This window comes from Musca domestica, unplaced genomic scaffold, assembly GCF_030504385.1.
Source record: "Musca domestica strain aabys unplaced genomic scaffold, Musca_domestica.polishedcontigs.V.1.1 29, whole genome shotgun sequence".
NCBI lineage: Eukaryota > Metazoa > Arthropoda > Insecta > Diptera > Muscidae > Musca > Musca domestica.
In genome coordinates, this window is record NW_026712296.1 from 757112 (window position 1) to 771591 (window position 14480).

General features: G+C 36.1%; 3 protein-coding genes across 3 annotated transcripts; 1 reads left to right on the forward strand and 2 right to left on the reverse strand.

Annotated features, from left to right (window-relative positions):
* Window positions 1-2818: 2818 nt before the first annotated feature.
* Window positions 2819-3184, reverse strand: LOC131803334 (cuticle protein 16.5-like). The gene has a single exon (XM_059124463.1). The coding sequence runs from the start codon at window positions 3182-3184 to the stop codon at window positions 2819-2821; it is 366 nt and encodes a 121-aa protein (XP_058980446.1).
* Window positions 3185-6917: 3733 nt separating this feature from the next.
* On the reverse strand, window positions 6918-7435 carry LOC101900734 (cuticle protein 16.5-like). Its single transcript, XM_005184553.4, has 2 exons — window positions 7362-7435; window positions 6918-7289 (listed from the first exon to the last, which is right to left on the reverse strand). Exons 1-2 carry the CDS (start codon window positions 7371-7373, stop codon window positions 6918-6920), a joined length of 384 nt encoding a protein of 127 aa, XP_005184610.1. The 5' UTR covers window positions 7374-7435.
* Window positions 7436-11799: 4364 nt separating this feature from the next.
* Window positions 11800-12334, forward strand: LOC101900912 (cuticle protein 16.5-like). The gene is made up of 2 exons (XM_005184554.3): window positions 11800-11811; window positions 11884-12334. Exons 1-2 carry the CDS (start codon window positions 11800-11802, stop codon window positions 12271-12273), a joined length of 402 nt encoding a protein of 133 aa, XP_005184611.3. The 3' UTR covers window positions 12274-12334.
* The last annotated feature ends 2146 nt before the right edge of the window (window positions 12335-14480 follow it).

The following is a 14480-nucleotide window of genomic DNA, read 5'->3' on the forward strand; positions in this document are numbered from 1 at the left end:
GAAAGGAGGGTATATTAACATTGTCATTCCGTTTGTAACATCCTTAAAAAATTCGTCTTAGACCGCATAAAGTATATATATTCATAATCAGCATAAAATTCGATTTAACGATGTCCGTCTGTCTGTCTGTCCGCCTGTCTGTTGAAATCACGATACAGCCCACATTATTTAACGTAGAGCGACAAAATTTAGCAGAGCTATTTGCATTGTGTCTAGGATGGTTGGTATTGAAAATGAGATATATCGGTTCACGTTCTGGTATAGTCCCCATATAACGGTACCTCCCGATATTCGGTATTTTGATGATTTATGCCACATTTTTTCACGGATTTGTCTGGAAATCGGTATTTGTAGGTCATAACGGGTCCCTGAGCGTGTGGCAAAACATTGTATGTATAAGTCCACGTTGTGGTATAGCCCCCATATAAATATACCTCCCGATATTCGGTATTTTAGTTTTTTTTTGCCACATTTTTTCACGGATTTGTCTAAAAATTGGTATTTGTGGGTCATAATGGTTTTCAGCTCCGGTGGCGAAACATTGCATGTATGGGTCCATGATTTGGTATAGCCCCCATATAACGGTACCTCCCGATATTCGGTAATTTGATGAGTTTTGCAACATTTTTTCACGGATTTGTCTGAAAATTGGTATTTGTTGGTCATAATGGGTTCCAGCTTCGGTGGCGAAACAATGCATGCATGGGTCCATGATTTGATATAGTCCCCATATTACGGTTCCTCCCGATATTCGGTATTTTGATGGTTTTTGCCACATTTTTTCACTGATTTGTCTAAAAAGTGGTATTTGTGGGTCATAATGGGTCCTAGTTCGTGTGGCGAAACATTGTAATTATAGGTCCATGTTTTGGTGTAGCCCCCATATAACGGTACCTCCCGATATTCGGCATTTTAATGGTTTTTGACACATTTCTTCTAATGTTTCTTTTACCCTAAGGTGAAGGGTATTAAAAGTTTGGCCCGGCCGAACTTAATGTTTTTTTACTCGTTAGTACTCAAAATCCATAATTTTTTAAGTTTGCCAACATTTTTTAATCAAAACTTTTCAAATTTTTACTTAAAAAAATAATAGAAAAATATTTATCTTTCAATCCAAAATGTCATCATTTCAAGTTTACAGAGGAGGATATTAGTGAAACCATTGTTCAGTAGACCCTCATGCAATGTGTCTGTCCAAAACCATTTCAAGGTCTCCATGTGTAAACCCCTGAAACCAAGAGTGACCTCAATATCAAATTTCAGAATTTCAGCTCTATATTTTGTACGCTTTTGTACTCATATCCAAAACAACCTTCATATGTATCCTAAATGCGAATAGTGATGAATAATAAATACCGTCTAGTTCTAATCGTCAAATTATAGTACACATTTTCAAAGCAATTTCCGTATCTAAATTCCAGATATATACCAACAGAGACCTCATTATAAAATTTGAGGTTTCCAGGCCTGTCCATTCACCCTATATCAAATTTAGTACCATTTAGTTTTTCGTACAATTAAAGTACATATTTCCAAAACCACCTCCATATCGCTCAAACCCTGATACCAATAGAAACCTCAATGTCAAGTTCGAAGATTCCAGCCCTATCCTTTCATACATTACCAAATTTCGTACCATTTAGTTCTTTTCGTACAAATATAGGACGCATTTCCAAACCAATGCCACATCTCAAGCACAAATATCATCAGTTACCTAATATCAAATTTCAGAATTTTATACCAATACCAAATATAGTACCATTTAGTACCACGTACATGTACAGCGACATAATATCAAATTTAAGATTTCAAACACCTTTCTCTTCACCTAATCCAAAATGGGACCAAAATATAGTACTATTTAGTACTTTTACTGCACTTGTTGTACACATTTCCGAAACCACCTCTTTATCACAAACTTACATCCGGGACCCCAATACAAAATTTCAGAATTCCAGCTTTATCCGTTCACCCTGAACCAAACTGTTCTAAATTTAGTACAATTAAGTACAGTTCGTACACTTAGTACAAATCTTCAAAATCACTTACCATATATCAAACTTCCTTTCCAACCTTGATTCTCATACCAAATTTTTAAGTGTTTAGCTCTATCTGTTCGTACAATACCAAATGTTACCATTTTAGAACTTTTCGTAACCTTAATGTTCGAATTTTCATAAATCCTTTAGCATATATATCCTGCAATCAAAGGTTCAAAGGTTATCAATTCGAACAAATCTAAACTTATTCTAAAATTTGATGCTATTTCCGACATTTTTTGCTTTTATTTAATAAAAAAAAAAACAGAAAATGGTAAAATAAAACCGTTTGACTTTTTTGCAGTTGTTTTTATCCCACCCTGTATATAAATCATTATGACATACAGTTTAAAGAAATAGAAACATAAAGCCACCAAAATTCTTTTTCGCACATTTTTTTTAGATTTTGTGCGAAAAAGAAATAATATAGGTTTAATTCTTATGCCACCTCTCTCAAATAAGTGCAGAGAATTTGTCATCAACAACTTTCAAATTGATCTATAATAGTTCGATAAGGATCACATATTCAAAAAACTTTTATTTTTTCAAAGCACATTCTAGAGTGCGAGTCGTGAAAAAAATTCTTTTTTGGAAGGCACCTTCTCTCAGAAAATTTTTCTTTAGTTCTCAAAAGCCCCAGAATTTTTTTTTGGTCTGTTCAAGAAATAATTTCTTTTTGTGAATTTTTTTAAAAACACAATGCCCAATAGAATAAAAGCAATAAATCAATTTTTTCAGGTACTTCGTTTATTTTTCATTTTACAATCAGCCTCATAATTTTACAAGAAAACTGGGGCAGGAGCAGCAGCATAAGTCAAGGGGGAGGAGTAGGCCAAGGGAGCAGCGTATTTGGCCACAACAGGGGCAGAGTAGGCAGCGGCAACAGGTGTAGTGTAAGCGGCGGCTACTGGAGCGGCGAAAGTCTTGGCAACAACAGGGGCAGCAACGGGAGCAACAACTGGAGCGGTGGCAATACCATTGTAGTTACGGGCAACATATTGGCTGCTGGTGGCAGTGACAAATGGAGCAGGAGCAGCAGCAACAACAGCAGCGGGTGCGGTATAGGCCAAAGGGGCACCAATCAAACCGGGCTTGGCAGCAGCGCAGGCAATGAAAGCGAAAATGACAACGGCGAATTTGAACATTTTGGTTTGTTTTATTTGCCGAATATGTTTACTCGGACAAGTAAAAAACTTCTGATACTGAATTCCAAATATGGGAAACTATTTATAGTGGAAAATAGTTAATCAATTACTCTGAAACATAAAATGTTCGTGTTATGTATTTGGTACGTGTCATAACAGCTAATTTGCTCTAATGCGAAATTCCCACCTTTAAGGCTAATCAAAATGTTTAACATACACACTTATATGTTTATGTTGGAGCACATATACGAAAATGGAATAGTTAGTTTAAACAAATAGAAATTCAGTATTATTTTTGAAAATTACAAAAGTTCGAACATTTTGGTTCTAATAATGTTTGGTGTTGTGTCTTCATACCCTACAACACTATGTGTTGGGCCAAAAATTATGTAACATCTATAGTTATATGAGGCCTATACGAAGAAGTGGACCTACATGGCTCATTTTCTGTCTTAGGCTGTGGTATCAATTGCGAACTTCAAATACCAAATTTGAAACAATTCCGGTTAATATTGTCGCTAAAATCATCAAAATACCGAATATCGGGGATTCCGTTATATTGGAGCTATAAGAAGACGTAGACCTACATGGCTTATTTTCTGTCTTAGGATATAGTACCCATTACGAACTTCAAATACCAAATTTAAAATAATTCCGGTAAATAATGCCGATAAAATCATCAAAATACCGAATATCGGGGGTACCGTTATATGGGCGCAATACTAAGACATGGACCTGCACAAACAATTTTCTGTCATAGGCTGTAGTATCCATTACGGATTTCAAATACCAATTTTGAAACAATTCCGAAAAATAATGTCGCTAAAATCACCAAAGTACCGAGTATCGGAAGGTACCGTTATATGGGGGCTAAACGAAGACGTGAATCTGCATAGACAATCTCCTGTCATATGCTGTAGTATCCATTACGATTTTCAAATACCAAATTTCAAACAATTCCGGTAAATAATGTCGCTAAAATCGGGGCTACCGTTATATGGGGACTTTACGAAGACGTGGACCCACATGGCTCATTTTCTGTCTTAGGCTGTAGTATCCATTATAAACTTCAAATACCAAATTTGAAACAATTCCGGCAAATAATGTCGCTAAAATCATCAAAATACCTAATATCGGATGGTACCGTTATATGGGGGCTATACGAAAACGTGGACCCACGTGGCTCATTTTCTGGCTGAGGCTTTAGTATCCATTGCGAACCTCAAATACCAGATTTGAAACAAAATACCGAATATGGATGGGGGTTATACGAAGACGTGGACATACATAGACCATTTTCAATACCAAAAGTCCTGCATATATACTTTGTGGGGTCTAAAATGTATATTTCGAGGTGTTGAAAACGGAATGACAAACTTAATATACCCTCCATGCTATGGTGGAGGGTATAAAAAGAAAAGCTTACTTGTTTCGCATGTTTTGAGTGATATAATCAAACATTTCAACCTTGGAAGGTACCAGAGGGTGTGAACCCATGCATTTATCTTCCCATCTCACTTGAACCGATATATTCCTTCTTGCTTTCGTGAAAATATTGGAATATGTGAAGCTTAGAATGAATCGGATGTTTATTTCGCATTTTATGAGAATTGGGGTTAATCCAAATTTAAACATGCTGTGGGAGTCGTACAAAAAAAAAAGTGGGCCGATATCTACCATATTCACAAAAGATCTTGTGTTGATGGCAACATTGAAACTTCGTGGCAATTCAAAGAAAGAGTGAACCGATATATCCCACGGTCACACCACATAAAAGCAAGAAAAAAGCAGCTAAGGTCCGCCGAGCCGAACTTTAAAATTTTCCAAAATTTTCGAAAAAGGCCGCTTAAATTAAAACCGTTATATGGGAGTTATACGAATATGTAATTTTTTGTAATAGAGGCAGTAATACCCATTAAGATCTTCAATACAAAACAAGTCTGGTAAATAATATCGCTAATATTATCAAAATACCGAATATCGGGAGAAACCGTTATATGAGGGCTATACGAAAATGCGGACTCACATGACCCATTCACGAACTGGCAAAATACACACGAGCGCAAAATGTTAGCCTTCTATCCCAATTCGTTCAAAAGATTTCAAGAGACAGACGGACATTGCTAAATCGTCTTAGAATTTTACGCTGATCCAGAATACTTTATACTTTGTAGGGTCTCTCATGAGTATTTTGAGAAGTTATAAATGGAATGACAAAGTTAATATACCCTCCATAGAATTGTGGAGGGTATATAAATTATGATGTGTGAAATGAAGACAATCAAGCTCTAGTTTCTCATTTTAAAATAGTTATAAATATTGCAAAATTTTGACCCTTTATGGGAGAGGTATTTGATGGAGTGGAACGATACCATCCATTTTCGCACCTGACCTAGCACTGGCAAATATATTAGGATTTGCAAAGTTGGCACAAAATCGAAAGAAATCCCCTTTAATGAAGCAAAAAATGTTGTTTTTGAAAATGTTGACCTTTTGTGGGGATGTGCCAGAAGTGGTGAACTGATATTGTCCATTCCCTAATTTGATCTAAGTTTGACAATAATATTAAGATGTACTATGTTTCGACCAAATCGGATACCCCCTTCGAGAGTTACCGAGCGTACCCCTAGATCGACTCCAAATGTTCTGAAACGGATTTGGTCCAAAGAGACCTAGGATCTAAAACCATTATTTCGGTGAAGCACGTTTTGGCCGTAACACATACACCATCTTTAGCCATATGGCTGAGGGTATAGTAAAGGTAAAACGAAATAACATTTTGTCCTTTATCTAAGCCAAATTACTAAGAAAAACGCCGGCAGAATTTCAGAATGCTTCTACACTATCTTTATTATTTGACAAGATAAAATTTCCAATAAATTGACTGACACTATGCTGCCCAGACAGTGAATAACATGAAAAATCCAGCAGATTATCCAGGTAGAGCTATAAATAGAATACACGGGTGCCGGCGTTCGAAAGTTTACAAGTTACCTGTCCGTCCGTCTTTTGTAATTCCGCTAGATTCGAGACGAATTAAGATAGGAAGCTAAAATTTTGAACAGATCAGTTTTTTGTCTGCAAGCAGGTCAAGTGCAAAGATGGGCTATATCAGTCTTCAATATCGTATATCCCACATATAACGGTAGCCCCGATATTCGGTATTTTGATGATTTTAGTCACAAATTTTTAATGGAATCGTCTGAATCCACACAAGAAGTTCCCTTTGCGTACTTTACCGCCAGGTAGATAATATTTTCCACGATATCTTACAGCTCCATGCAGGTTGATATGAAAAAACTGCAACCAATTTCAGACTACTGTCACGTCTAAGGCACTCGTTCGACAGCTGTTAAAATTATTCCAGTGACAGCTCATTATATTGTTTACAAGCGTACAAAAGCATTTTGGTGAAAATTTCCTAGAAAAAAAGTTATTCGTGATGAAATTCAAGCGTGATAGTGTGATTTCTTTATATTTGGAAAACCACAAGTGGCTATCGTTAGAGCACTCCAGCATTTAAAGAAGCGACTTGATCGAACCCCGCGTCTCTGTGGCCGAAAAATGGCTCGTGAGCTAAACATATCGCAATATTCCATTGGGCAAATATTGTTCCTCGCTTCATTTCCAGTTCTTTAATAAAAAACTTTAATAAAAATTATAACACCACATACTAGAACTCATTATTTAATAGTTTATTTCGAATTAGATCAGCATGTTTCAGTCAATAATTTTACAACAAAACTGGAGCAGCGCCATATGTCAAGGGAGCAGAGTAAGCGAAAGGAGCAGCATAAGGAGCAGCATAAGTAGCAGCGTATTTAGCAACGACTGGGGCAGAGTAGGCAGCGGCAACAGGAGCAGTGTAAGCGGCGGCTACGGGAGCGGCGAAAGACTTGGCTACTACAGGGGCGGCAACGGGAGCAACAACTGGAGCAGTGGCAATACCATTGTAGTTACGGGCAACATATTGGCTGCTGGTGGCAGTGACAAAGGGGGCTGGAGCAGCAGCAACAACAGCAGCGGGAGCGGTGTAAGCCAAAGGAGCACCAACCAAACCAGGCTTGGCAGCAGCACAGGCAATGATGGCGAAAAGGACAACGGCCTAAGAGATAAATAAGAAATATTATTTATTAATGCTGTCAATATTCTTTGAAGCACAACTGCAAATACTTACGAATTTGAACATGGTGATTTAAGTTGGTGATGTGTTTGTTCGGATTTGTAAAGAACTTTTGATATTGTTTTGTGAAATAGTTTATGTATTTATAGTAAAATATCACCCATATCACATAGACCGTTACTTTATTAAATTTGTTCGTATATTGAATTCAAAATACAATTCACTCCGGTAATGTATTTAAAATGCGCAATTCGTACCCGCAATATGCTACAGTGGTTATGTATATGTAATGCATGCATAATATCAGCTACCTTTAAATGAGTCAAGTCAAGTCTTTTTTGGAGTAGGTAAGGTAGGTTTACTACCTGAATAGATGCCCATTGCTTTGGAAGATGATTGAAGTTTAAATATGATCAAAAACCTGAAAATGGTGTAGATTTTGCAGCCGTCCTACAATTCCCCTCTAAAGACCAATAGACATGGAATTTTTTTAAGAGGTTAGAGTTTTGGGACAGCTCTGAAGCCTAGCGTTATGGATGGATAATATTTAGCTAGTGAAATGGTCCATACATTTGTTTGAAAAAAAAAATACTAAAATTAGCGAAATTACAACTAAATTAATGTGAAATTTCTGTTCTTTCAGAAAGAACGGTTTTGGTATTTAATATAGTAGGAAGGTTTACTTCGTAAAATACCGATGCCTTTTTATACCCTCCACCAGAGTATGGAGGGTATATTAAGTGTTACATTCTGTTTGTAACTCCTCGAAATATACATTTTAGACCCAACAAGGTATATATATATATTCTTGATCAGCATAAAATTCTATGTCTATTTAACGATGGCCGTCTGTCTGTCTGTCCGTCTGTGGAAATCACTCTAGCTTCCGAATGAATTAAAGTAGGTTGATAAAATATTACTCAAATGTGGGTCTCGTCTGCAGGATTTTTGGAATTGAAAATTAGCTATATAGGTCTACGTTTAGGTAGAGCCCCCACATAACAGTACCTCCCTATATTCGGTATTTTGCTGATTTCAGCGACATTATTTAAAGTAATTGTTTCGAATTTTGTACTTGAAGCTCCTAAGGGGTACTACAGCCTACAACAGAAAATTGTCTATGCAAATCCTCGTCTTCGTATAACCCCTAAATGTCAGTACATTAATATATTCAGTATTTTAACGATTTTAGCTTTATTATTCACCGGAATTGCATCATATTTCGTATTTGAACTTTGTAATGGGTACTACAGAATGTGACAGAAAATTGCCTTTGTAGATTTACGACCCCAAAATAAAGGTAACTCCTTATATTCGGCGTTTTTAAGCTTTTTACAGAATTTTTAAAGGATTATACTTTTTATTTAGTTATTAATTAGTTTTTTTTTTTTTTTTTGAAAATTAACGAATTCGTTACAAATGGTGGAGGGTATTCAATCCGGCCGAATTTACCGCTTTTCAACATCTTACAGATCTTATGTTGTTGGAAAATACGGTTTCCTGATATATGATGATTATTTGAAAAGAGAATCAACTAGGTTCAAGGTTGGCAAATACGGTTTCCTGATATATGATGATTATTTGAAAAGAGGATCAACTAGGTTCAAGGTTTGCTTTTTTTAACTGCTAAATATGGGAATATGAATCAAAATGGTTTCACTTCTGCAGAAACTTTGCTGCCAATTGTAGTCTTGTAGGGTATTAAATGGTCGGTCCCTCCCGACTATAGCTTTTGCTTATTTGTTTTAATAAAATCCTTCTTCGAAGTCATATCGTGCACTCTATAGCAATGTTACTAGGCAAGAAATGTACCAATGCCTCCGTCAAAATTTTGTGCTAATCCATTCAGAGCTGGATATTATCATTTATTATACGATTGAGATGAAATTTTCAAAACAAATTATTTTTGGCCTAAGGACAAACCCTATTGAACCATATCATAAACCGATTCCAGGTTAATTGTACACCAAATGGCCAATATTCGACCGAATTCAGACTAGAAGCAAGTACACCAAATTTGATGAAAATCGGTTCAGATATAGCTATAGCTCCCATATATATGTTTCATCCGATTTTGTGTTGAAGTCCCTCACATGCGTAATATGCACTCCACATGAATTATATTCGGTACCAGATATCAGATACAGGCCAGAAATACCTCTGCAAATTAGAAAAAAATCGGTTTAGATTTGGATATAGCTCCCATATATATCTTTATCAGATATTAAGTTTCTTGTGCATCAATTGGCTAATATCAGCCCAAATGGATTGCATTTTGGCACATGTGACCGAATTTTGTCCAGAAGCATTACATTAAATTTGGTGAAAATCGATTCAAATATAGCTATAGCTCCCATATATATGTTTCATCCGATTTGGGATTTTCACAACAATGATATTTTATGCCGGACATCAGATACAGCTCGAAAATACCTCTGCAACATTTAATCGAGATCGGTTTAATTTTTATACCCTACACCACAAGGTGGTCAGGGTATTATGTTTTTGTGCATATGCTTGTAACAGGCAAAAGGAAACGAGATAGACCCATAGTTCCTCTTGATGATCGGCATAGAATCACTTTCTGAGTTGATTTATGCATGTCAGTCCGTCCGTCTGTCCATGTATTCTTGTAAAAAATTGCAGGTCGCATTTATTATCCGATTGAGATGAAATTTTCCAAACAACAATTGTTTGGCCCAGGGACGAGCCCTATTGAAATTGGAGATAATCGGTAAAAATTTAGATATAGCTCCCATATATATTTTCGTCCGATTTGTCTTTTATTGCGCACCAAACGTGTAATATCAGCCCGAATAGTATGGAATTTTGCACATACAACCAAATTAGGCCTGAAAATAAGTATACCAAATTTGATCGAAATCGGTTCAGATATAGCTATAGCTCCCATATATATTGTTCATCCGATTTGTTATTTTTGTCCTCCGCAACCGTAATATGCACTCTGTAACAACAATATTTGGGGAAATTGTTATATTGATGCAGCCCAGAAATACCTTTGCTAAATTTTATCGAGATCGGTTCAGATTTGGATATAGCTCCCATATATAACTTCGTCCGATTTACCTTTTATTGTGCACCAAACGTCTAATATTTGCCCAAATGGGATGGAATTTGGCATATACGACCGAATTGAGTCTAAAAGGTAGTATGCCAAATTTGGTGAAGAACGGTTCAGATATAGCTATAGCTCCCATATATATTGTTCATCAGATTTGTTGTATTTGCTACCCACAGATGTAATATGCACTCCGTAACAACGATATTCAGGGAAATATATCAAATACAGCTCAGAAATATCTTTGCCAAATTTTATCGAGATCCCATATATATCTTTATCTGATTTCAAATTAAGTTTGAACCAAATGGGCAATACAATTCCGAATTTAAAAGATACAAATGCTTCGGCATATTTAGTCCTTTGAATTTTAAATTATAATTATCATCATAGGGTGTATGATTGAATTCTCCCATAAAAACTTTTAATTGTTTTGTGGAGCTCAACTAAATTAGCAAAGTGGTGTAGGGTATCATAAAATCGGCCCCGCCCGACTTTAGGACTTTCTTTACTGTTTTTTGTTGTTGTATATATTCGATATACATCGTCATCCGATTTTACGGTTATTGTCCACCATACATGTAATATTGGATAGATGTTTTCATTTTCAACCGAATTTTTTAATTTGGTGAAACTCGGCTCGGTATAACTACTGCTCCAATAAACGTTTTTAATATAATTCTTATCGAAGTCATATTATGCACTGTAGAGCAATGTTATTTGGTACTAGAGGTGCAAAAGCCTACGTCAAATTTTGTTGAAAATCGATTCAGAGTTGGATATATCTCAAATTGTTACTATTTTAAAGCCATGATACACATTCAAATAAGGTTCATAGTTGGTATGATATACTTCACATAATTTCCCAATATAAACTTTCTTTGTGGCGGGAGGTCTACTTAATACGCCTAGTTGTGTAGTGTATCATATAGTCAGCCCCGTCTGACTTTTGACCTTTCCTCACTGGTTTTCTTTTTAGCCTGTGTCTGCACACTTAGTATCCCCGAACTATGACCTTGTGTAAAATTACACTATTATTGAATATTTGTATAGCAAATTCCACGCTAGCATATAAGTCCATTATTTTCCCTTTGTATTATATATATTCTTCAACTCTTCAAGAACACCTAAAAAGACATGATTCAAATACCATTTCAAATTAATTGATACCCACATCGAAATATATACAATACACATGGTAGATGCCTACATAAAATGTAAGCTACGTATTGCGCATTTTAAATAATTTATTTAAGCTATTTGTTTTAATATCAGTATACCAACAATTTTAAGAAAACAACGGTACATATTATATGGATTATATTTTACTATATAAATAGATAAACTATTTTACAAAACTATATCAAAATTTGTTTACAGTTCCGAACAAATACATCACTAAATTTAATCAACATGTTCAAATTCGTAAGTATTAGCAGTTATGCTTTAAGGAATATTGACAATATTAATTAAAAATATGTTTTATATATATTCTAGGCCGTTGTTCTTTTCGCCATCATTGCCTGTGCCGCTGCCAAGCCTGGTTTGGTTGGTGCTCCTTTGGCTTACACCGCTCCGGCTGCCGTTGTTGCTGCTGCTCCTGCTCCATTTGTCACTGCCACCAGCAGCCAATATGTTGCCCGTAACTACAATGGCATTGCCACCGCTCCAGTTGTTGCACCCGTTGCTGCCCCTGTTGTAGCCAAGACTTTTGCTGCTCCCCTCGTTGCCAAAACTTTTGCTGCTCCCGTAGCCGCCGCTTACACTGCTCCTGTTGCTGCTGCTGCCTACTCTGCCCCAGTCGTTGCCAAATACGCTGCTACATATGCTGCTCCTTTCGCTTACTCTGCTCCCTTGACTTATGGCGCTGCTCCAGTTTTGTTGTAAAAAGTTAAACATGAATTTAAAACGATATAGGGAAAATAAAGAAATGTTACTTTATTAAGAAAAACATTCAAATGGTTCATTCTTTTTATACCCTCCACCAAAAAAGGTATGGAGGGTATATTAAGTTCGTCATTCCGTTTGTAACTCATCGAAATAATCATTTTAGACCCAACAGAGTATATATATTCTTGATCAGCGTAAAATTCTAAGACGATTTAGCCCTGTCCGTCCGTCTGTCCGTCTGTTGTAATCACGCTACAGTCTAAACGAATTTAGATAGGAAGCTAAAATTTTGCACAGATCTGTCTTTTGTCTGCAGGCAGGTCAAGTACGAAGATGGGCTATATCGGTCCACGATATCGTATAGCATCCATATAACGGTACCCCCGATATTCGGTATTTTGATGATTTTGCCCATATTTTTCAATAGAATTGTCTGAAAATCCACACAAGTAGTTCCTTGTGAGTACTTTATACCTCGGCAGAGAGGTCCACAATATCGTATAGCCCCCACGGTATTCGGTATTTTGATGATTTTAGCCACATTTTTAAATGGAATTGTCTGAAATTCCACAAAAGGAGTCCCTTGTGCACATTTTACCCCCTCAAAAAGAATTGTCTATATAGGTCCACGATATCGTATATCCCCCATATAACTGTACCCCCCGATATTCGGTATTTTGATGATTTTACCCACATTTTTCATCGGAATTGTCTGAAAATCCACACAAGAAGTTCCTTGTGGGTACTTTATACCTCGGCATAGAATTATCCATATAGGTCCACCATATCGTATAACGCCCATATAACGGTACCCCCGATATTTGGTATTTTGATGATTTTATCCACATTTTTTAATGGAATTGTCTGAAATTCCACAAAAGGAGTCCCTTGTGCACATTTTACCCCCTCAAAAAGAATTGTCTATATAGGTCCACGATATCGTATATCCCCCATATAACGGTACCCCTCGATATTCGGTATTTTGATGATGTTAGCCACACTTTTCAATGGAATTGTCCACACAAGGAGTTCCTTGTGGGTACTTTATACCTCGGCAGAGAATTATCTATATAAGTCCCCGATATTGTATAGCCCTCATATAACGGTACCCCCGATATTTGGTATTTTGAAGTGTTTAGCCATATTTTTCAACGGAATGGTCACAAGGGATTCTTTGTACACAAGCGGTTCTTTGTGAGCACTTTACCCCCCGACAGAGAATTCTCTATATAGGTGAACGATAACGTATAGCTCCCATATAACGATACCCCGCGATATTCGGTATTTTGAAAATCCACACAAGGAGTTCCTTGTGAGTACTTTACACGCAGACATAGATTTGTCTTTATAGGTCCACAATATCATATATCCCCCCATATCGGCACCTTCCTATATTAGATATTTTAAAGATTTTAAAAGAATTTTTAATGGATTTGATTTTTTTTTTTTTTAATTTTCTAATTCGTTCCAAATGGTGGAGGGTATTCAAAGTTCGGCCCGGCCGAACTTACTGGTTTTTTACTTTTTATAATATAGCTCCTTGTACTTGAGTCCACAACGAAATCCTCTAAATCCCTAAAATTCCCAGTTCTAATATATGAGGACTATACGTATATTGAATATTCTTTAGAAATGTTAATCTGTCAAATGACATCTGATTTGGTGGCACCTGCGACCATAACTTTCAAAATACCCATAATCAATAGTTACTGTTTTAAGGGTGTTTTCCAAAAAGTTAAACTACATTGATTTTTTTTTTGCGGGAACTCAAATGTCTACTAAATGCTGATTTGTTTCCAAATCGTGATCGAAGTCAAAGGGGTACATTTATATAGCCCATCTATAACAAAAAGTGGCCCTATATTGAAATAAGTATCCAACATTGAACAAACTAATTACATCGCAACATTGTTGCCTACATCAAAGAACTTGTGAAGACTGAAAATATGAGTCTACTCTTTTATGGCACCTCCTACACAATAGTCCAAAAATTTAGCAAAACAAATAAACATCTCACATTCAGTGAAGGCAGTAATTTACAGAGACCAAATTTAGTCCGTGGAAATATTTATATAAGCCAGGCAACATGAAAATCATAAGTCTCTTAAATTGTGAAAATTTTATTACATTTATACTGCGCTGCAGTAACGTACACCGAAAAATAATTTTTCAATGTAAAATTTAAATAAAATTTCAGAAAAATA